This window comes from Bufo bufo, chromosome 2, assembly GCF_905171765.1.
Source record: "Bufo bufo chromosome 2, aBufBuf1.1, whole genome shotgun sequence".
NCBI classification, from domain to species: domain Eukaryota; kingdom Metazoa; phylum Chordata; class Amphibia; order Anura; family Bufonidae; genus Bufo; species Bufo bufo.
In genome coordinates, this window is record NC_053390.1 from 437612131 (window position 1) to 437636986 (window position 24856).

Sequence of the window (24856 nt, forward strand, 5' to 3'; positions counted from 1 at the left end):
CTTCCCCTGCATTCCCAGTAGTGAGCTCTTACTGCCCGCTGTCATGTATCTCCCGGTTAGTTATTCAGCATGCTGGAGATATAGCAGGATCGTTCTGTCAGCGCTGGCCACACTGGTCAGTGAGAAATAGCGGGCATGTCAGAATGTATATTTACTGCCCAGTCAGTACTGCACTCTACTGTGTAGACTCATATGCAATTCAGGGCAAATTTTCTAATATAAATGTGCATCTTTACTAAATTCACTAAAGTATATTAGAAAAATGTTGCCTATCATTGAGCCTGCACGTTAGAAGAAGAAAAAAAGAATTGCAGTTATACTTTAAAGGCTGTGGATACTTTATTTTTTTTATTTTTTTCAATATTGCATTCAACTAATTTGGGGCAAGAAATGTTTTTGTTTTTTTTTGTTTTGTTTTTTTCCCCATATGGTGTTTATTAAAAAATTTCAACAGTTTTTCTCTACAGCTTTATCTTTTATTATATCTGCAGACTATTGATTTCTGCTTCATAGTGAATCCTTCAGAGAGTTACCCCATCCAGCTTCATCTGTAGCCCCTATCTCTACTTAACAGCTCATAAACACTCATCATAGCTAAATTCTTATCAGTTTGCTAAGGCTACTTTCACACTTGCGTTTACATTTTCCGGTATTTAGATCCGGCAGAGGATCTCAATACCGGAGAAAAACTCTTTCGTTTTGTCCCCATTCATGGTCAATGGCGACAAAACGTAACTGAACAGAACGGAATGCTCCAAAATGCATTCTGTTTGGTTGCATTCCCATACCGGAGAGCAACCTTTCCGTCATGGGATGCAAAGCAAAACTGATCCGGAATGACCCACAATGCAAGTCAATAGGGAAGGATCAGTTTTCTCAGACACCATAGAAAACTGATCCCTTCCCCGTTGAGTTCTGTGGTGTTCATGACGAATCCATCTTGGCTATGTTAAAGATAATACAACCAGATCCGTTCTGAACGGATGCAGACTGTTGTATTATCAGTAACAGAAGAGTTTTGGCTGAACCCTGCTGGATCCAGTAAAAACACAAGTGTGAAAGTAGCCTAAGAATTTAGCTTAAAGAGGACCTGTCACTACAATAAAAAATCGAAACTAAGCATATAGACATGGAGAGCGGCGTCTCCTTCTCCCAGGCTGTAGCGCTGGCCAATCGCAGCGCTCAGCTCATAGCCTGAGATAAAAAAAACAACCTCTCAGGCTATGAGCTGAGCGCTGCGATTTGGCCAGCGCTACAGCCTGGGAGAAGGAGACGCCGGCAGGCTCCACCCAGTTGAGCCGAAAATCTGAAGATACCAGAGCCTATACCAGGAGAACGGAGCGGCGCCCAGGGATAATAGTAAGTGCAGGGAAATCCCTGGGCGCCGCTCTCCATGTCTGTATGCTTAGTTTAGATTTTTTATTGTAGTGAAAGGTCCTCTTTAAATTACTGTTTATCAGCTGTCAGGAGTTCAGCAATAAGGGCTACAAACATCAGAGCAGCTCTTACATATTCACTGAAAAGGGGAAAACGATAGTCTGCAAATACACAAAGTAAAGCCTGTAAAGCAACAACTGTTCAAAAAGTTCTTCTTTAAAGGTATTCTGTCACCTCATTTTAGCTTTATAGAGCTGCGCTAGCATGTCGGCAATATACCTGTCCCATAAAGCTGTGTCCTTTTTATTGTGTTTAAAAAAAGATTTTATAGATATGTAAATGACCCTGGTAAGGAGCCCAAGGGGCTGTACTAACCTTCTTGGAGCCCAGCCACGCCCCCTGTAAAGGCGCCCAGCACCGCCTGCGTCCCCCGAATCTCCTCCTTGCTCACAGTTAGATTGTCGTAATCTCGCGATGTTCATTCCCTGTGCTGGTATCAGCCTCAGGGAAGGAACTGCGCATGCGCAAGCTCGCGCATCTCAAGATTACGGCAATCTAACTGTGAGCAAGGAGGAGATTCGGAGGACGCAGGCGGTGCTGGGCGCCTTCACAGGGGGCCGCGTGGCTGGGCTCCAAGAAGGTCAGTACAGCCCCTTGGGCTCCTTACCAGGCTCGTTTACATATCTATAAAATCATTTTTTAAACCCAATAAAAGGACATAGCTTTAAGGGACAGGTATATTGCGGACATGCTAGCGGCGATCTAGCCGTGCATGTCCGCAGCTCTATAGGCTAAAACGAGGTGACAATCCCTTTAAACTTAAGCGCTACCTATTACATAGCATAAGATGCTTTGTACCACAGCCTGGTGAATTGTTGTGATTTTACTGATTTTTCCTATACTCCTAGAAAAGATCAGCATAATCAGTCTGATGTGAGATACCTGGCCAGCATATTTTTTTTAACTTTTTTGGATTATTGATATTTAATAATCACAACAAAATTTTCCTTTTCTTTTTACAGTTGGAATCACATGGGCATGTGTTTGTCAGCTACCAGGTTAACATTGGTCAATCCTGTGAACATTGCTCCTCTGCAATATGGCCAATGGAGAAAGCTTTCCTCTGCAGTAGTGAGTACAAGTAGATCATTCAAGCCACTTAATAGGAAATTATACTATACTGATAAGTACAGTAGACCTATAAATAAGCGGAGAGGACTGAACACACATTCAGTTGAGGCTACTTTCACACCTGTGCTTTCCCTTTCCGCTATTGAGATCCGTCATAGGACACTTCCGTTTTGTCCCCATTCATTGTCAATGGGGACAAAACTGAACTGCATGAAACTGAATGCACCAGAATGCATTCCGTTCCGTTTGGCTGCGTCTCCATAGCAGATAGAATAATGCTGCAAGCAGTGTTTTTCTGGCCGCGATGTGGTGTGGAGCAAGACGGATCAGTCATGACTCACAATGTAAGTCAATGGGGATGGATCCGTTTTCTCTGACACAAAAGAAAACGGAAATGTCCTCCCCTGACTTTCAATGGAGTTCATGACGGATCCGTCTTGGCTATTTTAAAGATAATACAACCGGATCCGGTCATAACGGAGGCAGGTGGTTGTATTATCATGATGGAAACATTTTTGCGGATCCAGCAAAAACGCTGGTGTGAAAGTAGCCTTATTCAGTCCCTGTTCTTCATACACACTATTGTGGATTTTACAAGTGCCCTTAATGCAGTGCTTCTCAATTATTTTCTGTCATGCCCCCCCTAGGAAGAAGAAAACATTTTGTGCCCTCCGCGCGACTGTAAATAGTATAATTTGTCTATAAAATTGTTATAAGTACACCTCTGCATAACACTGTATCTTTATTAACGTATAAGAGAATAAAAAAAGAAAGAAATGTGGATCGGACACACACTTATGGGGGGATCTGTGGATGACAGACACTTATGGGGGGATCTGTGGATGACGGACACTTATGGGGGGATCTGTGGATGACGGACACTTATGGGGGGATCTGTGGATGACGGACACTTATGGGGGGATCTGTGGATGACGGACACTTATGGGGGGATCTGTGGATGACGGACACTTATGGGGGGATCTGTGGATGACGGACACTTATGGGGGGATCTGTGGATGACGGACACTTATGGGGGGATCTGTGGATGACGGACACTTATGGGGGGATCTGTGGATGACGGACACTTATGGGGGGGATCTGTGGCTGGCACTGTTACAGGGGGATCTGTGGCTGGCACGGTTATATATGTGCCATCCACAGACCCCCCACCCCATAACAGTGCCCCCCCCCAGCCCATAACAGTGCCATCCACAGACCCCCACCCCTTAACTGTGCCATCCACAGATTCCGTGTGCCCGCCGCCGCGGTTTAAAGTTATTAAACATGCCCCCCTCACTCCTAATAGTACCGTATATCCGAATTTCTTCTGTATAATGCCGGCCGGGTGGCCGGCGCGTCCCTCAGTGATGTCACGTGCCTGCGCCGCCTGCTTTATGAATGAAGCAGGCGGCGCAGACACGTGACATCACTGAGGGACGCGCCGGCCGGCCGGCCTGCCTGCCGGCATTATACAGAAGAAATTCGGATATACGGTACTATTAGGAGTGAGGGGGGCATGTTTAATAACTTTTAATTCAATAATACATTTTATATTAGTATACCGGAGGGAGCGGTGGGGCGGGGCTATAGTACAGTGACCGCACCGCCCCACCGCTATTGCCGGCCCCCAGCTCCTCCTCCCAGTCCCTACCCCGGCCCCCGCTCCGTACATCGCGTCCAGCACCTGCGCCGGCCTCTGATCAAATGGGAGATGAGCGCTTCCACAATGGAAGCGCTCATCTCCCTGCCGCATATTACACTGCGAGCTGTCGGCCGCCCGGCGCCCCTGTTGCTATGGCGCCCTGTGCGGCCGCACAGCCCGCACACCCCAAAGGCCGGCCCTGAACGAGCCCCCCTTTACGGAGCCTGGCGCCCCCCCTGGGGGGCGCGCCCCACTATTTGAGAAGCACTGCCTTAATGTGTATAACACAATGGTATCAATCGATATAATCTATAGTACTTTACTACCCAGATTTCCCTCAGTGACCTTGTTCATTAGCAGTATCCACTGTGTGCATTTTCATTCCACTTGAGACTAGACCTATGAGATTTGCATAAGGACTGAAGCAGAGGCAGTCAGTCCCGTTATAAAGTTTAGGGGCAGACTTTGTATTACAATTTGGGTCAGTACCCCAGCATGTAAATACATGAAAAGCATCCCAGCCTAATTCTAAATTGTCCTTACATAGATTGCAAGATGATCTGCCACAAGAAATGTCAGAGCAAGATTCAAACCCGTTGTATGCCAGCTGGCGTGAGACATGTAAGTTAAAAACAAGAGCAAATTGTGCAGAATTAACTATGTTTTCTATTTGTTGAGTTAATAAATCCTTGGAATACGCCATCAATATCAGATGGATGGGGGACTCTTTGCACCCCTAGCGATCAGTTGTTTGAAGGGGCCAAGTTGCTCATGCAAGCAATTCAACCTCCTATGGTTTACAGGGGGCCAGCTACCTGCGCACCGTCTGCTTAGTAGCTGCCGTGCAAGATGTTGCAGCTTCTTTACGTTCAAGTGAATGTAATGAAGCTGTAATACCCTACGCCTCTGCTATAAAGAAGACGACGTGCAGGAAAATAACTTAAATTGTTCTTTTTTCATAAACTGAATTGCCTGTGTTACTTAAAAAAGGGAATCTGTCAATGCGATCTTCAACTATTATCTGCAGTAATATGTCAGTAGTTCTGTCCAGATCACCATTTTTTATATACCCTATTGCCCACACACACTCTCACCCTCTTTCTACGCTGTCAGTGCTAATATACGGGACTGCTATGCTGTGCTAACAGAATGTTGGGGGCTCCTATGCACAGCAGTACCGACTAGGGATCGACCGATATTGATTTTTTTAGGGCCGATACCGATAATTTGTCAACTTTCAGGCCGATAGCCGATAATTTATACCGATATTCTGGGTATTTTTATTTTTGAGGGGAAAAAAAATTTTCCTACACAAATCTGCTGAAAATTAATGTTTATTGTTAACGTGTATTATTATTTTATTTTTTTTGTAAATCTTTTTCATTTTTACTTAATATTTTTGTGTTTTTTTTTTTTTTTGCTAACTTTTAGCCCCGTTAGGGACTAGAACCCTTGTCCTATTCCCCCTGATAGATCTCTATCAGGGTGAATAGGAGCTCACACTGTCCCTGCTGCTCTGTACTTTGTGCACACAGCAGCATGGAGCTGACTATGGCAGCCAGGGCTTCAGTAGCGTCCTGGCTGCCATGGAAACCGATCGGAGCCCCAGGATTACACAGCTGGGGCTCCGATCGGAGGAGCAGGGGAAGGGGATCCTGTGGCCACTGCCACCAATGAGTAATACTGGGGGGGAGGGGGGGGGGGCGCACTGCGCCACCAATGATTAATGCTGGGTGACGGGGGGGGGGGGGCGCACTGCGCCACCAATGAAGATAAGTCTCTCATTCATATACAGGAGGCTGGAGCTGGCTGCAGAATCACATAGCCGGCTCCCGACCTCTATGAGCGGTAGCTGCGATCCGCGGCACCTAAGGGGTTAACTACCGCGGACCGCAGCTGCCGTTCATAGAGACGGGAGCCGGCTATGTGATTCTGCAGCTCCCGCCTCCTGTATATGAATTAATGAAAGACTCATCTTCATTGGTGGCGCAGCGGCCACAGCCCCTCCCCTCCTCTTGTCTTCTCCCCTCTCATTGGCGGCAGTGGCAGCAGCAGCACAGGGGGAGGGAGACACTGCCTCCTTCTCCCCTGTGCTGCGGAGGGAACACAGAGAGCGCTGAGAGCAGCGCGTTCTGTGTTCCCAATATGTTATCGGAATATCAGCAAAATAGATGCCGATACCAATAACGTTCAAAATCCTCAATATTGGCCGATAATATCGGTAAAACCGATAATCGGTCGATCCCTAGTACCGACAATGTATTTCAGTGCAGCTTTGAATGCTGAAAGCATGGTAATGGGAGCAGTAAGAAAAAAAAAAATAGAGATATAGGGCACATTTTATTAAGACTGGCGTTTTAGATGCCGGCCTTAATAAAGCCCTAAACTGGCGGTGGATCCGCCGAAGTTATGAAGAGGTGCAGGCCTCTCCTTAATTCCGGCTCATCCAGCGTCAGACGAAATGGAAGACCGCTTGCTGTCTTACATTTAGACCATTTTCTACACCTAAAACGGGCATAGAAAATGGTGAATGTGACGTGCTTGCCGGCCCATCCCCTTCCCCTCCCACCATTTTAGACCTGTCTTAGATGATTTAGGCATATTTCAGCATAGTAAATGACCCCCCATAGACTTCTTTTTTGCAGTACTACTCATTTATTACTGCAGATAAATCAAAATTGTGGTGACAGAGAGGGGAAGAAGGAAATTATGAGGGCATTAAATACCATATGTTTCTCTGGGACTATATTCTATGCATGGCATGAAAGGGGTTGGCAAAAGCTAATTGTAGTACATCCTGGGAGATGCTTGATGAGCTGCTGCTCACCCGTAGAAAGGCAAGCAAGCCCTTTTAGGTTTGTGAATTTAGTGGAATAAGCTATTTAGTAAATGCAGAAGGAAAATAACCCACCATAGGAACAAAACAACTGACACCCCAGGAGCTTTTCATGAGAGCTCTTTTACTTGTAATGTATTTCAGAGCTAGGCCTCTTCACTCTTGAGTCACCAATGTGAAGAAATCTGAAGAAGGAACAGGTCTGCTCTGAAATGTATTACTATTAAGTGTTCTCTGCAAAGCTCCTGCTGCTCCTTTTTTAACCCCATAATAAGGAGGAGCACAGGAGCATCAGAGGAGCACCCACAGGCATTTTCATTTCTTCACATGTAGCATTCTCCATCTCATTTGAAGACAAGGGATTGACTACTTACTACATACTGACATGTAAATGCAAATTAAGTGCTAAGATGGGCATTGCTTATCCTAGCACACCAGATGCCCATGGATGCCGTATGTAAACGTGTGGTGGTGGTCGTACTTGCACAATATAGGAAAAAGAAGTAGCCTATATGCGCTCCCATGGTCCTGGCCACCAGAGAGGTTGATGCTTTTTCCTATAGTGTGCAAGCACGACCACCACTGATGCAGGGTGGTCTGTAACCGTGGAAACGAGCAGTGTATAATGTGATAGAAAATTGAATCCAGCCAGCTAAGGAGACAATATGGACAATCACATACATTAGTAAGTGCCTTGTATTAACTTTCTCTACATGATAAATGCCACTTGCTGAAGTGAGACGACCACAATACACTTATGGCGGAAGTCCAGGGTTTAAACATGGCACCTGCTCAGATGCTGGGCACCAGTTGGTGTACACATCAGACGCCCGGAGGCAATGTCAGTGATTGGTGATAACGCCGATCACAGAAATGTAACTACTCATGATAAATTGTGACCACGGCATCTTAAGTGAATGGCTCTACTGTGCTGAGATCGAGGGAGCCGTTTGTTTGCTGTGGCAGCCTCAGGCCTCCTTTAAGCATCCAAAGCCTGCCACAGCAATGTTCCTATGGCAGGATTCTATAGGAACATAAAGAATCTCCCATAAGCTGCAATAGTATTTCATACGATCAAAGTCCCCTATGGGACTTTAAAAAAAAGTTTAAAAAAATCGAATTATATACATACGTACACATATGGGATCTTCTGGTGGCGATCCATTTTGACAGCTTTTCCAAAACTGAGTAGATGTAGTATGAAATGGTCGTCCCTCTGTCTCTTGTTCAGCATACTTCATTGTAATGCTAACATGGGGGTTTTATTGAATAAATGTAAAATTATTAATGGCGAGTAAGACTCTCCATTCCTGCAGTGTGTAAGCTGAATTCAGTTGATCATATTGGATGGTGGATGCCGAGAGGTTTACCTGTCAGTGTGGTATTATTTGCTGTTCATAGAAACTAAAGTAATTTACATTTTTCTCAACCTATAAACAGAACCCGGGAAGCCATCATTTTGGTGTGCACGTGGCAGACCTAACCAATGAGACTACATCGGTACCAGTTGTGATGGAAATCCTTCTGGAGTACTTGGAGATGCATGGCCTGTATACTGAGGGAATTTACCGCAAATCTGGTGCGGCCAATTGCATGCGGGAGCTTAAAATATCCCTGGAGAAAGGTATACTAAAGATGGTAGAAGTTTTTGATTGTTAGATCTTAAGGCACAATTACATTCTTATGATCGAGAATAAATAACTTTAGAACTGGTATAACTCTCTCTCCCCCCCCCCCCCCCCCCCCCCCCCCTCCTTCCTTTTGGGAATCGCCCCTAGCAGATGTATTCATATTAGTCAGTTTGCTTTGTATGGGCAATATTATTGTATCTGCTTTCCCTAAAGACGGTGAACAGGTCACACACCAATCAAGCAGGATCTTGCTTTTCATACTTGATCATTTAACACCTACTCTTATAGCCATTTCAATAGAAGTTATTTTTATGTCTGCCTTTGATGGTTCCTTTGTAAATCATTGCATTGTTAGTGATTTACATTGACTTGATTCAGAGTATTTCATTCAGAGTATTTCATTTTATAGTTATTTACTTTTATATTTATTTGATGAAGCAAAATATTTCAGTTTCTAATTGCTCCAGCAATGTTCTTTACAGACCCCACTTCAGTCAAACTTGATAAGTATGCAATCCATGCAATCACTGGCATTCTAAAACAGTGGTTGCGTGAGCTTCCTGAACCTCTGATGACGTTTGCACAATACAGCGAGTTCCTGAAAACTGTGGGTATGTGAATTTTATCTGTTTCCTAACTTTACACATTGGCAACTAAAATGTTTGCAAGTTTATAATTTTTGTATATAGTGTATCAATTGATTTCTCGTATAATAGTTAGAATTTCAGAAATTATCCTTGCATATAATTAGCATGCAACGGGATCAAATGACGAATGAGAAATCACTTGTTTTCCATGGATCGGACAAATATCCCTGAAGGATTATCCTTAGTCACCACCACATTCACTTGTCTAATCACTAATCTGACAGTCATTGTCTGTGTCAATGCTCTAGAGGAGAAAGAACAGTAATAAAAAAACTGCAACAATATTTAGTATTTATTTGTTTGTGCAATTGAAAGTTTTTTGAATGCAAACGACTTGTTAGATTCTGAAATGAAAAAATATCTTCCTCTCTAATATGACCCTAAGGGTAGAGGACCTTCAAGACGACAGGTTTGTCCAAGCTGTGCTTCAGCTTTGGGAAAATGGCCTAACAGTTTAGCTGGAGTTATTTTAACCCTTCATATCTCAGGCTGTATAGAAGCTCGATATATGGGCCTTTTCTTGTTTGAACACTGACATTGTAATAGGATTAATTGGATTATCAGGCTTCAGCTGCTTTTACTCCCAACCCAATTCTTAAAGGCTATATGTTCCGATGTAGAGGAGCTGATGCTGCAATCCTGGTCTTGTTTTAAGCTTTGTCAGTTTTCAAACAAGACCAGGCCCAAATCTCTAGCTTCTGCAAAGCCTGAGATAATGGTTAAAGGGGTTGTCTCATCTCAGACAATGGGGGCATATCGCTAGGATGTGCCCCCATTGTCTTATAGTTGGTGTTCCCACGGCTTGGACCCTCACCTATATCTGGAACAGAGCCCTGCAAAGTGGTGGCTGGAGAACTCCGGTCCCGCCACCACCATGCGATCTCCCCATAGAAGTGAATGGGAGTGCACCGCGCATGATCGGCCACTGCTCCCATTCACTTCAATGGGCCAGTGCTCGGCTATTTTCAGCAGCCCCATAGAAAATGTATGGAGGGTGCTTGCGCAGTGCGCCCTCCACCACTTTCGGGGATCTGTTCCTAGCGAAATGCCCCCATTGTCTGAGAGGAGACAACCCCTTTAAAGCAGCCCTATCCCCTTCAGCGGTCTATAATCTCAGCCAGCATGGAGGATGAGGGAGAGGCAGTAGGGTAGCCAACAGGTTGAAGGGAGGATAGGAAAAAAATCTTCTCCTATGGTAACCATTATCACTAGAGACGAATCTAGCATATTAGCTCTCACATGGTTATGTTATCAGAGAAATAAAAATGTTCTGTGTCTTGGAGTGCAGCAACACAAAAACAGTTTTTTTTTTTTTTTTTTGTTAAAACAAGTGTTTATTAGTTTTTATGTTATAATACTTGCATATCTTGGCATCATCGTAATCCTATATATAACAGGGATATGTCGCACAAGAGTGACTAGGGAACAATACGAGGTGCACCCACTAACGGATAACGCCCAATCTGGAGAAGGAGATAATAAATAGTAAATAACAGTGGGGCACTCTCGATAGCAATGAGAACAGTAGATTGAATTGGTATATATAAAATGTATTACTATCCTAAAACATATAAATTAATTATCACAGCTGGTTAAAATGGTAGCAGCAATAGTGGTAGCAATAATGCGTGGTACGATAAAACAATAATGCAGAAAAAAATAATCATTGAATATATAAGTCCATCAATGGTTTTCAATGTTTCCTTAGTAGGCTATTGATGATACAAAACCAAAATAGTGCTGGTGTCTTGCACCAAAAAGTATGCATAAAAAAAAAATGCTCTAGTTGTAATCGGATAACTTCCAGTTTTGAAAATGTATCAACTGATCTCCAATCTAAAGTGCAAGTCAACTCTGGCAATATTCAGAGCGGCGTCCCGCTCCTAAACTGAAACAGCGGCGTCCCGCTGTATATTTCGAAAAAGCGATCGCTTACTGATGCAGAAACATCGATCTTACCCGGAGGGCTTCAATGGAATCGCCTACCCTCTACACTGTGCGCCTCCTGTATGTATCGGTGCTCCGGTCTCGACGGCTGTTAGTCTTCAGAAGATCCCGCGCCAACACTGGAAATCCACGTAGGTTCGCTGGAAGTGCAGGTTTCCCCTCGTGCAGCAGGAACCTCGTGCAGCTGGCGTTATCGGATATATGAGATAGTGAGTCCTGCTCCTCCTAGATCGATCGAAAGTTGTGTGTCTGTAATCCAATCGTGGGGGTTAGTACCAAACGCGTTTCGGGGTTTAGGAAATTAACCCCTTCATCAGTGAATTGGATTGGATTACAGACACACAACTTTCGATCGATCTAGGCGGAGCAGGACTCACTATCTCATATATCCAATAACGCCAGCTGCACGAGGGGAAACCTGCACTTCCAGCGAACCTACGTGGATTTCCAGTGTTGGCGCGGGATCTTCTGAAGACTAACAGCCCTCAAGACCGGAGCACCGATACATACATGAGGCACACCGTGTAGAGGGTAGGCGATTCCATTGGAGCCCTCCGGGTAAGATCGATGTTTCTGCATCAGTAAGCGATCCCTTTTCGAAATATACAGCGGGACGCCGCTGTTTCAGTTTAGGAGCGGGACGCCGCTCTGAATATTACCAGAGTTGACTTGCACTTTAGATTGGAGATCAGTTGATACATTTTCAAAACTGGAAGTTATCTGATTACAACTAGAGCATTTTTTTGATGTATACTTTTTGGTGCAAGACACCAGCACTATTGGTTTTGTATCATCAATACCCTATTAAGGAATCATAGAAAACTATTGATGGACTTGTATATTCAGTGATTATTTTTCATTTTTTTCTGCATTATTGTTTTATCGTACCACGCATTATTGCGGCTACCATTTTAACCAGCTGTGATAATTAATTTATATGTTTTAGGATAGTAATACATTTTTTATATATACCAATTCAATCTACTGTTCTCATTGCTATCGAGAGTGCCCCACTGTTATTCACTATTTATCATCGTAATCCTACCACCACAGAATTAAGTTGTCATATTGTTTATACCAGGGCTTGACAACTTTCCTTGGAATCTAGGAGCCAGCTAAAAAATTTAGGAGCCAGGCGGAGCCACGTCATAAAGCCCCCAGTAGATACCCCCATAGTGCACTCCCCCCCCTCGCCCCCACTTCTCCATAGAGCCCCCCAATAATGCATGCCAGTACATAGGGCCCCCAGTAGATGCCCCCATAGTGCTCCTTCCCCTCTTCTCCATAGTGCCCCCACATAATGTGCCAGTATATAGGCCACCATAGTGCTTCCCCCTCTTCATAGTGCCCCCCCCCCCCCCATATTGTGCCAGTATATAAGGCCCCCACCCCCCTTCTTGCCACAGTATACTATAAATAATAAAAACAATAAACTCATATACTTACCTTTTGCTGCTGTCAGTGATGCGATGCAGGCCTCTTTCGGCCTGTGTCTCACACTGTACGGCTCAGGCGGCGCGTCATCGCGCCGCCTGCACCGGCCTCTGATAGGCTACAGGCACTAGGCCTGTAGCCTATCAGAGGAACGGGCAAGGGAGACTCCTCTCCCCTGCTCCTCCGCACCATTCATCTGTATCTCTGTCCTGAGGACGGCGATATAGATGAATATGGAGATGAGTGCTTCCACAATGGAGGCGCTCATCTCCACTCCTGCTGCCTCCGGACAGAACGGGCCCCCCTCCGGCACTCCGCACCCGTCGCCCGTGCACCTTTGAAAATGGGCTGACAATTACCCAAGCGCCAGGACCAAATTCCTGATCGCCATGGCGACCTGGCGCCTGGGATTTGTCGAGCCCTGGTTTATACCACACAGTGAATGCCGTAAAAATAAATCCCACAAAATAATGTTAATATACCTTTTTTTCCACTAAAAATAAAATGTTATTTAGTACATGATATGCATTTTAAAATGGTTCAAGGTCTCATATAGCTATATTGAAAAAAAATTATGAACGCTGGAACACAGAAGGGGAGAAATATTATGTACACCTTTTGGATGCAATTTTTTTGTTTATGATTGCATTTTACTTATTTTTGGCTAAAAATCATATTTTCAATTGGCCTTTATTAAAAATATTGAGACATTTTGTCATAAAGGGTTAACTGTTTTTCTAACTGTGTGACTGGTACTTTCACTTTGTGCCAGTCATCCAATAAACCTTATCTCTAAACTACAGAGGTCATAAAACTTATTTAATCCATATTCTTATCAGTAAGATGAGAACAGAGGCTGCTACTAGAGCATCCCAGCTCTGTACAGAAAAAAAGATGCCATATTTTTTATAAAGACCAGTTGAATTTTTTTTTTAGCTCAAAATGAGTACAATGCAATAATAAAATAAAAAAATTGCTCCAAAAGGGGTACATAGCCTTTAGGGTTACAATTTGTTATGTCACTAGGGTTAAAATGCACTTCAATCACCTGAGCTGTGCACCAACTTTACCTCAGACATAAATTGTAAATCGAAAAAAAAAAGTGATGGGAAAAGACTATCTTAACGTGACTGTTGAGAGTTTAAAAGGGTTATCAGAGTTAAAATGTTATTATACTTATGTTTTGAGGGGGCAAGTAAAATAATTTGCATCACCTTCACCGGCCCCTCCAATCCAGCGCTGCTGCTCCTTTCTCTTCCTCGGGCTGCATCCAGTGACCTATTGTTGTGGCTGCAGCAGTAACATCCTCTATGTAGCCATTCACTGGCTTCAGTGGTGCACAGACTGAGACTGCAGCAGTCACAATAATACATTACTGGCTGCAGTTCAGGAAAACGGGAAGGAGCAGCAGTGCTGGATTGGAGGGGGTGGCGAGGTAACTTATTTTGTTATTTTACTGGCCCCACAGAGAATTAGTATAATAACTTTTTTAACTTGGACATCTCTTTTAAGGAAATCTTCTCAACAGGAAATTCACAGTAAAACCTGGCTCAGTGCCTTGTAGGGCTAGCTCAGCTAAATGTAATGACATGTAGCAATCTGCCGCTTCATTCTGGAGAAGTAGTACTTTTAATTCATATGCAAATTAGTAGTTAACTGGAGAAAGAGTGCACTGTGGCCTGGACCCATTACACTTAACTGCTCATTTGCATATGGATTAAAAGTGCTTTTTTTCTCCAGAATAAAGCTACGGATTGCTAAGTGAAAGGCATCATTATTTTGAGGTGAGCTAGCCCTACAAGGCATTGTGCCTGGTTGGACCATGGATTTCCTGGTGACATACTCCCTTTAAGTGCATTTCCAGAACAACAACAACTTGGTAACATAAAACACATCAATGCTTTCTTCTTCAGAGCTCCCAGGAAAGCAGGAACAGCTTTGTGCCATTTATAAAGTTCTTGGGCAGCTTCCACGGGCCAACTATAACAGCTTGGAAAGACTAATCTTCCACCTTGTCAAGTGAGTAGAACAGGTTTTTCCACACAGGAGTTTCCACTACAGTATTAGGGTTGTAATATTTGAAGCATTTAACAGAACCAGCAAAATGGATAAAATTTTAACTTAAAGGGAACCTGTCACCGGGATTTTGGGTATAGAGCTGAGCACATGGGTTGCTAGATGGCCGCTAGTACATCCGCAATACCCAGTCCCCATAGCTCTGTGTGCTTTTATTGTGTAAAAAAAACGATTTGATACATATGCAAATTAACCTGAGATGAGTCGTGTACGTGAGATGAGTCAGGGACAGGACTCATCTGAGGTTAATTTGCATATCTATCAAATCATTTTATTTACACAATAAAAGCACACAGCGCTATGGGGACTGGGTATTGCGGATGTGCTAGCCGCCATCTAGCAACCCATGTCCTCAGCTCTATACACAAAATCCCGGTGACAGGTTCCCTTTAAAGGAAATAACACTGAATTTATTTCTCGCTCGTATCATTGGAGGACACAGGACCGTGGGTATAGCTGTTTGCTGCCACTAGGAAGCGACACTAGGCTGAAGAGCATGTCAGTTTTTAGCTTAGTGTCGTAGGAGGCAGACCTCTTTGCTTAGCAGGGTGGCTTCCTTTCATATATATTTTTTATTTTTTCTCCAATCTAACATCTGGATGGGGAACAGAGTCTCATTGCCTCTCTGTCTACCCGGTGCCCCACCGCCCTGCCTCCCCCAAGAAGATAAGTGGACCAGGGCAGCCTCGCTCCCCTGCTTCCCGCCAGCGCAAGGGCCACCTGTTCTCCAAGTCCTTCCCTCACTAGTCCCCTGCCATATGTGTGCCTGCGACTGTAGAGGTGACCCTGCTGGTTTATGATGGAAGGGCGAAGAACACGGATGAAGGCAGGTGAGTATATCCCTCTCCCATTCCCTACCTCCCTCTCTAGTCCCAACCCTCTGCCTGGTCCCATATTTGGACAGCAGGTATCGCGGGAGGTCATCAGGAGGGGGTATCGATTATCAGGCGGACGCCATTGCGCCGGCTCTGGCCATGCAGGGTCGATTTTATTTTTTTTTTTTTTCGGGTCTGACCTTAATTGGAGCCCAGCTGCCTGGCGGCTCCGCTATTTAGGGCACCGGGGGCGCTTTTCCTTTGTTCCAACGCATCATCTGCCCACACCTCCCCCGCTGCTGGACCCCGGTGCATGCGTTATTCTGGGAGTCCCGACCGTGATGTCGGGATCCCTATGCGCCGCAGAGTGCGAAACATGGCAGGGGGGCGTTGCTAGCGGCAGCGCGCTGCTCTCGTCAGTTTCGCGACAGTCATGCTCTTCAGCGTCCTGAGGGGGTGGGGCTAGCTTACCCTCCGCGACAGGACGTTTCCTCCTTCCACGGATCTCTGCAGCTCTGTCGGGGAACACAGGACCTGGGTTCGCCAGCCATTCTGGTAGGAAAATCACTACCCCCTCCAGCATTGAGCGCTATTGCAGCACACCATGTCTGACCCAATCAGTACTTCCCCTCAGGCCAACCGCAGGGCCACCTACTATGCATGCACTACTTGCAAGGTAAAATTCCCTCGTGGACAGGCAGACTCTCTGTGCTCGGCATGCTATGTGCCTAGGCAGCCCCCCCCTTCCCTTTTCCAGCCCACAGAAGTGGACCAATCTGTCATTGTGGGACCAGACTGTGCACGGGCCCTGTCCCGGGCAGTGGAGGACCTATCTAAGATATCCCAATCCACCCTTTCTCTCATGGGTTGTTTGGTTGATAATTCGCCACCTGCGCAGTCCACACCGTCTCAGGGCGTCCACTCCAGGGGCAGGCCTCCTAACAAGCGTCCCAGAGCAGGACACCTTTCCTCCTCTGAAGCCTCAGCATCCCGTCCCCCTCTAGGTTCCCAATCACAGGCGTCCTCCATTCTGGGAGACACAATGTTGGAGGGGGAGATTGCGGATTCGGACTCGGATGTAGATCGGGAACAGTTTTCCCAAATTGCATCCATGGTGGATAGCCTGATATCTGCCGTCCGGGACACTTTCCAGATGCAGGATGACCTTCCCTCCACCAGCCACCAAGGGGTGTCTTTTCTGCGCTCAAAGCATGCCCCTAAGACTTTCCCCTTGCACAATGACTTCTCTGTGGTTGTCGCCAAGGCATGGGACCAGCCAGGTCTGTGCTTTCTGGTTCCAAAGCAGCTGGACCTGCTCTATCCTTTTCCCACTGAGTGCATGGCGAAATGGTTCTCTCCTCTGAAGGTGGATCGCTCGCCCTGCAAAAAGTACGGCAATTCTGGTAGCGGACAGATCCTGTCTCCATGACCCTGTGGACCGTCGCATAGAGCCTCTCGCCAAGTCAGTCTTTGCGTCCAGTGGCTCAGCACTACGGCCCATTTTCGTTTCTGCCTGGGTGACCAAGGCGTTCTCGGAGTGGGCTCTCTGTATGGACCAGGACTTGGCAGCGGATCTCCCCCCAGCTGAGCTTCAATTCTTGGCGGTTCAAATCTCTCAGGCAGGGAAATATCTTTGCGAGGCGGCCATGGTCGCGTGCTCCTCGGCCCTTGCGGTATCTCTCCGCCGAGAACTCTGGCTTAAAGTTTGGGCGGTGGATTCCTCCTCTAAGCGCTCACTTACGGGCCTTCCTTTTGCCGGGTCCTGACACCTTCCACAGCCCAAAACAAAGCGCACATTTCGTTCTCGGTCTTTGGCTTTCTGTTCCCAGGCCGCCCACACAGGACCAGCGGAAAAAAGTATTTTAAACCCCAACCGACCTGGCGCCCCCGTGCGCTCAGCCGTCACGTTCCTCTTCCGGAAAACAGTCTTCCGCATGAATATGCGCCCTCGCGGGTGGGGGGTCGTCTGGCGGGCTCACATCTCGGACGCATGGGCACTCGAGATCGTATCCTTGGGTTTCCAAATAGAGTTCACATCCACCCCTCCCAACCGTTTTTTCCTCTCTCAACCCCCAAGGGATCCAGTTCGGGCGGCAGCATTCTTCCAGGCGATTCGATCCCTCCTCGCACGGGGTGTGATAACTCCGGTTCCTATGGAGGAACGGTTTACAGGTTTTTATTCAAACCTGTAAGTGGTACCCATAAAGGAGGGCGCTGTCTGCCCGGTTCTAGATCTTAAGGTTGTTCAGAATGGAGTCCCATCGCTCTGTGGTTGTTTCAAGGGGAATTCCTAGCGTCCATAGATATTCAGGACGCCTACTTGCACATCCTCATCGCAGCCACCCACCAAAGTTTTCTCAGTTTCTCTATTTAGTCATGCCATTACCAGTTTATCGCCCTGCCCTTCGGCTTGGTGACAGCTCCGCGGCTATTTACGAAGGTACTCGCTCCCTTGCCCTTCTGCGATCCAGGGGCATTACTTTGCTCCCCTATCTGGGCGACATACTGATCAAGGCTCCAGCAGTCGCTCAGTGTGAAGGAAGTCTACAGATCACCTTGGACACGCTCTCTCGTTTCACCTGGCTGGTGAACCTGCAGAAGTCTTCCCTTCATCCCTCCACGCAGATCAGGTTCCTCGGCATGATATTAGATTCGGGAGTGGTGTTGGTACGCCTTTCCCCGGACAAGAGGCTGGATCTTTAGCGGTTGGTACAACTTCTCCTCCAGCGCCGAAGTCCGTCAATTCGCAATTGTATGGGGATACTGGGTGTGATGGTAGCCTCCTTTTGAGGCAGTTCCATTCTTACAATTCCACACCCGATCATTTCAACGTGCCATATTGTCGTCCTAGGACAAATCCCCGGATTCCCTGGATTGGCGTATTCACCTGTCTCGACGGGCAGGGTCGGCACCAGGTGGTGGATCGCACCTGGAAGTGGGAAAGTCCTTTCTCCCAGTGACATGGACAGTCATCACCACCAACGCCAGCCTTCAAGGTTGGGGCGGGGTCTTCGCCACCCGGACAGTCCAGGGCATCTGGTCTCCATCGGAGTCCAAACTGCCCATCAACATCTTCGAGCTCCGGGCCATTTATCTGTCCCTTCGGCATTGGACCCCTTTCCTGGAGGGCTGTCCACTCAGGGTACAGTCAGACAATGCCACTGCTGTGGCTTATATCAACCACCAAGGGGGGACGCATAGCCTTGCGGTGTGGAAGGAATCAGCAAGGATCCTACAGTAGGCGGAAGCCCATGTTCCGGTGATCTCAGCTGTCTACATCCCGGGAGTGGACAATTGGACGTCGGATTTTCTCAGCCGGACGACGGTGGACCCCGGGGAGTGGTCCCTCCATCCGCAGGAGTTCGAGGCGCTCTGTCTCCGTTGGGGCCGACTGGACGTGGACTTGATGGCGTCCAGACTCAATCGCAACAGACCCCAAGGCTTACGACGTAGACACCCTCATAGCGCCATGGGAAGGCTTTTCTCTCCTGTACGTCTTCCCACCCCTTCCTCTACTGCCTCGGATTATGCACAGAATCAGGATGGAGGGCATCCGGACGATCTTGATCACCCCGGATTGGCCTCGCTGAGCCTGGTACACCGACCTCATTCTTCTTCTAGGGGACACACTGTGGCCCCTTCCGCTCAGGACCGATCTTCTCACAGGGTCTGGTCTTCCACCAGCCTTTAGATACACTACTTTGACGGCGTGGCTATTGAAACCTTCCTTCTAAGGCGGAGAGGTTTCTCTGATACAGTCATTCGTACGATGATTAAGGCCAGAAAACCCACGTCGTCCAAAATCTATTACAGGACTTGGAAGTCCTTCCTGCGTTTCTGTGAGGAACGCGGTCTCCCTCCCAGACTGTTCTCCCTTCCTGCTATTCTGGCATTTCTTCAGTCCGGATTGAAACTTGGACTTGCGCTTAGTTCCTTGAAGGGACAGGTCTCAGCCCTGTCCACATTTTTCCAGCGTTCTCTGTCAGGGTTAGGCCCTATTAAGACATTTCTGCAGGGGGTGGCTCACACAGTGCCTCCTTATCGTCCCGCATTGCATTCTTGAGACTTGAGCCTGGTCCTCGGCTCGCTCCAGACCGCTCTGTTCGAGCCTTTGAGTGCGGTCTCTCTTCGCCTGCTCTCCTGCAAAGTGGCCTTTTTAGTGGCCATCACGTCTGTCAGGAGAGTTTTGGAACTGGCAGCCCTTTCCTGCAAGGAGCTTTTTCTGGTGTTTCACCAAGATAAAGTGGTGCTCCGCCCAGTGCCCTCTTTTCAGCCTAAAGTCTTTTCAGCCTAAACATTGTTCTCCCCCCGTTCTGCCCGCAGCTTTCTCATCCGAGAGAGTGCAAGCTCCATCGGCTTCATGTCGTGCGGGGTTTGAGGATCTACCTGTCCGTTTCTGGTTCTTTTCGGTGTACGGACTCTTTATTCGTAGTCCTTGAAGGTCCTCGCAACGGATTGGCTGCCTCCAAGGTGACAATTGCCAGGTGGAATTGGTCAGCGATTGCCGAGGCATACCGCTTCCGGAACAAGGCACCTCCCCCTGGGATCACAGCCCACTCTACCAGAGTGGTTGGGGCTTCTTGGGCTCACCTTCACCAGGCATCTGCGTCTCAATTGTGTAAGGCTGCGACTTGGTCCTCCTTGCACACGTTCACAAAATTTTACCGGGTGCATTCTCTGGCCTCGCAAGGGATTGGTGGCCTCCAAGGTGACAATTGCCAGGTGGAATTGGTCAGCGATTGCCGAGGCATACCGCTTCTGGAACAAAGCACCTCCCCCTGGGATCACAGCCCACTCTACCAGAGCGGTTGGGGCTTCTTGGGCTCACCTTCACCAGGCATCTGCGTCTCAATTGTGTAAGGCTGCGACTTGGTCCTCCTTGCACACGTTCCCAAAATTTTACCGGGTGCATTCTCTGGCCTCGGCGGATGCTGCTCTGGGCCACAGGGTCTTGCAGCCCGCAGTGTAGTAACTTCCGCGACGGGGTTGTTTTTCATGGGGTTCTGGTTTTTCTTTCCCCGTGGACTGCTTTAGGACATCCCACGGTCCTGTGTCCCCCAATGATACGAGCGAGAAAACAAGATTTTTGTGAACTCGCCTGTAAAATCTCTTTCTCGCTTAGTTCATTGGGGGAAACGGCACCCACCCAATTTTCGTACTGCGGCATGTAGGGACAGTTGGTTGCCGGTTGGGACCTCGGTTCTGCTTTGGTCCTATGGCGGTGTGCGGTTTGTCTTTCAGTTTATTTTCTGCTTCGCCTACTGCTAGGGCACAAACTGATATGCTCTCTCCAGGCTGGAGGGGGTATAGCTGGCAGAGGAGGTGCTAACAGTTTTCAGCCTAGTGTCTCCTCCTAGTAGCGGCAAACGGCTATACCCACGGTCCTGTGTCCCCCAATGAACTAAGCGAGAAAGAGCCAGTTAAAACCAGATAGCAGCACATCCTTTTTTTTCTAACGTGTTTTTATTTTGATTATGGTTTTGGGGACTGCCATCTTGACTGAGCAGTTCTTGACAACATTTAAAGAGAAGCTTTACAGCAGCTACCATGGGCTATAGACACAATGGAATGGAGCCAACTTCTGTTGGCGAGTTTTCTAGGCATGCTCCGCAAGGGTCAGGAGGGAGTAGATTAGCTGTGATATATGACCATGTGTGTGGTATCTGTCATCTGTAATCCTGCCTGTAATAACGAGAGGACTGCTGAAAAGTGATCTGTACAGACCAAAAAGTGGCATCTGTTGGGCGTAGTGGCCAATAATCACCAAAAATTCTTTAACATAAAAGATGATTAAAACAATAGGTTATTTTCTAATGACACATTCCCTTTAAATCTCCTCCACACACTACAGAAATCCTGCACAATGGATTTTAAATCCACAGCATGTCAATGCTATGAGTTTCCACTATGTATTTCACTCTGCATTACATACATCCAAAATCCGCAATGGGTTTTTCTGCCGCCTTTTATGTCTTGGCTGGATGCACACTTAATGTGATACTATTGCATACATTCTAAAAGTTGAACAGCAACAAAGCCATCGTTTCAACTCCAACTGGAGCCTTTTTCAGACTGGACTTGTAAAGCCGTGGACTTTTTCTTTTCAGGGTTGCTCTTTTAGAAAATGATAATCGCATGTCTCCAAACTCTTTGGCTATAGTCTTTGCTCCCTGCATACTTCGTTGTCCAGATAATTATGACCCTTTAACAAGCATGAAGGAGGTCTCCAAAGCCACCGGGTGAGTAAGAGTCATAATTCATATGACTTTTTTCCCAAATTTATAATACGATGCTATGAGCAATTTTTAAAAGATTCTACTGTCATAGCTTGTGAAGAGAGAACAATTCCTCTAAATTTCATGGACTGATGAAATTCTGTTTTCCTTCACCGACAGATGTGTTGAGATGTTAATTAAAGAACAACTCAGACAATATAAAATTAAGATGCAGGAAATTGGCCTTCTGGAAGCAGCAGAGACTCGTGCAGTGTGCAGACTATCCCTTCTCAGGCAGAGCTCAGTAAGTGATGCAAATCAGATCATGGTTTTATATCAGGACTTATTTTTACATCAGTTTCCTAATATGCTTTAGTAATTACTCTCAGTAAAACATGCAGATGATATCAGTGCCAAATGTGACCTCAGAATGGAGCCTCTCGCCCCCAAGTTACCATGCAGAAAGGTAGAATCACACAGTTTACTGCTAATGAATAGAGCTCCGGTGTAGTAATAAACAATATGGATGCATGAAAAGCTGTGGATTTAGGCATTTTGTTTTGAAATTACACAATAAGAAAGCAAAACTGATGGGAAAGAAGTCCTGTGATATTGTACTGCAGGTCTTTTGGCTAGATGCATGTGCCCTGTGTTGTCTGTGTAGACATAGAACAACTTTTTGTTGGTGCACTCTTTTTATTTTTATTTTTTATGAAGGGCTCAATTTCAGTAACAGAATTATACTGGGCAAATGCTGCTAAGGTGATAGAATGGCTGCCTTATGTGGGATAACAGATAAAGCACTGAGTTCTGATTTTGTCTTTTTAGTTCCACTTAATCCTAACCCCCTAAATTTTCACTTACCTGAACAGTGTCTGCCAATGGGCCTCCACTGATAATGATATACAAGCAACACGGTCACTGGCAGTGTATACATTTCTACAGTATTTCTTAAGACTCATGGGGTGCTGCTCATTTATCATGACCAGCACAGGGTTCACCTATAGCCTAGAAAGTGGTCAAAGGAGGATCTCCAGAAGATCTCGGGCACATTAAACCTTGGGGGCAATGATATGAATAAGAATAGGTTAGTTATAAATGATATTATTGTACATAATGCAGCAGTTAATTGGTAGATGTTGCAATACACTATGCTGAACTTGTGAAATTTTAAAGCGGTTTTTCAGCTTTAAAAAAAAACTTTTTTAAATGTCGACCCCAGCCTGCTGTTCCTGTGAGTGAAAAAACATACTCGCTCCCGGCCGTTCTGGTTCCTTTCACTCTCTCTAATTTTCTGATCCCAGTCCGTAAACTTAGGGTTACATTTGCCGCTGCAGCCAGTGACTAACCTCAACACTGATGTGACTCGGCATTAGTATGTGCCCCGCTTGGGGACACGTCACCACTTAGGCCAGTCATTGCAACGGCACACTTGACCCCATGAAGTTTAAAGATGGGAAGTGGAAGACTATTTAAGAGATTTGGAATGTGAACCATTAACCCTTAGGATACCGGAGCTTTTTTCATTTTTGCGCTTTTATTTTTCTTCCCTATCTTCCTTGAGTCATAACCTTTTATTATATTTTCATTCACATAGCTGTATGCGGGCTTATTTTTTGCAGGACGAGTTGTACTTTCTAGTGCCACTATTAATTATAGCATACAATGTAGTGGGAAGCGGTAAAGAAATTCCAAATGGGAACGCAATTCCTCCACCGTTTTACGGGTTTTGTTCTCACGGCGTTTCGTTTGCAGCAAAACTGACCCATGCCCTTCATTTTTTGGGTCAGTACGATAACAATGATTGCACATAGGTGTAGGTTTTTTAGGTCTAAGTAGTGTAAAAAATGTTTTTAACTTTACCATATTCTGAACCTCATAACTTTTTTATAGTTATATCTACTGAGCTGTGTGGGGGCTCATTTTTTGCAGGACAATCTATATATATTCATTTAGGAGTGTGTGTGTGACTTTTTGATCCCATTTTTTTATTTAAAAAATTTTTGGGTAAGAGAAGCAATGAGAAAATAGCAAATTGGCCATTTTGACCCTTTTTTCTGTTACACCATTCGCCGTATTGGAAAAATATTTTTACATTTTAATAGTACGGGCGTTTTCGGTGGTGGTGATATTTATGATGATTATATTTTGTTTTTTAGGTATGCATTTTTTTATTACACGGAAACTGGGGTGATTTTAAACTTTGTTATATATTTTATATATATATATATATATATATATATATATATATATATATATATATATATATACAGTACAGACCAAAAGTTTGGACACACCTCATTCAAAGAGTTTTCTTTATTTTCATGACTATGAAGGCATCAAAACTATGAATTAACACATGTGGAATTATATACATAACAAACAAGTGTGAAAAAAAACTGAAAATGTCATATTCTAGGTTCTTCAAAGTAGCCACCTTTTGCTTTGATTACTGCTTTGCACACTTGGCATTCTCTTGATGAGCTTCAAGAGGTAGTCCCCTGAAATGGTTTTCACTTCACAGGTGTGCCCTGTCAGGTTTAATAAGTGGGATTTCTTGCCTTATAAATGGGGTTGGGACCATCAGTTGCGTTGAGGAGAAGTCAGGTGGATACACAGCTGATAGTCCTACTGAATAGATTGTTAGCTGCTTTTTTCTTGCCATAATACAAATTCTAAGTAAAGAAAAACGAGTGGCCATCATTACTTTAAGAAATGAAAGTCAGTCAGTCAGCCGAAAAATTGGGAAAACTTTGGAAGTAAGGGCTATTTGACCATGAAGGAGAGTGATGGGGTGCTGCGCCAGATGACCTGGCCTCCACAGTCACCGGACCTGAACCCAATCGAGATGGTTTGGGGTGAGCTGGACCGCAGAGTGAAGGCAAAAGGGCCAACAAGTGCTAAGCATCTCTGGAAACTCCTTCAAGACTGTTGGAAGACCGTTTCAGGGGACTACCTCTTGAAGCTCATCAAGAGAATGCCAAGAGTGTGCAAAGCAGTAATCAAAGCAAAAGGTGGCTACTTTGAAGAACCTAGAATATGACATATTTTCAGTTGTTTCACACTTGTTTGTTATGTATATAATTCCACATGTGTTAATTCATA

The 24856-nt window shown here is 45.7% G+C and overlaps 1 protein-coding gene across 1 annotated transcript in view; it reads left to right on the plus strand.

Annotated features, from left to right (window-relative positions):
- Window positions 1-24856, plus strand: part of MYO9B (myosin IXB) — a 182140-nt gene that overhangs the window by 137035 nt on the left and 20249 nt on the right. Inside the window, 7 exon segments of the mRNA XM_040417459.1 lie at window positions 2400-2508; window positions 4698-4771; window positions 8427-8610; window positions 9100-9228; window positions 14559-14664; window positions 21644-21775; window positions 21932-22055. Of these exon segments, the coding sequence (XP_040273393.1) occupies window positions 2400-2508; window positions 4698-4771; window positions 8427-8610; window positions 9100-9228; window positions 14559-14664; window positions 21644-21775; window positions 21932-22055 (858 nt within the window).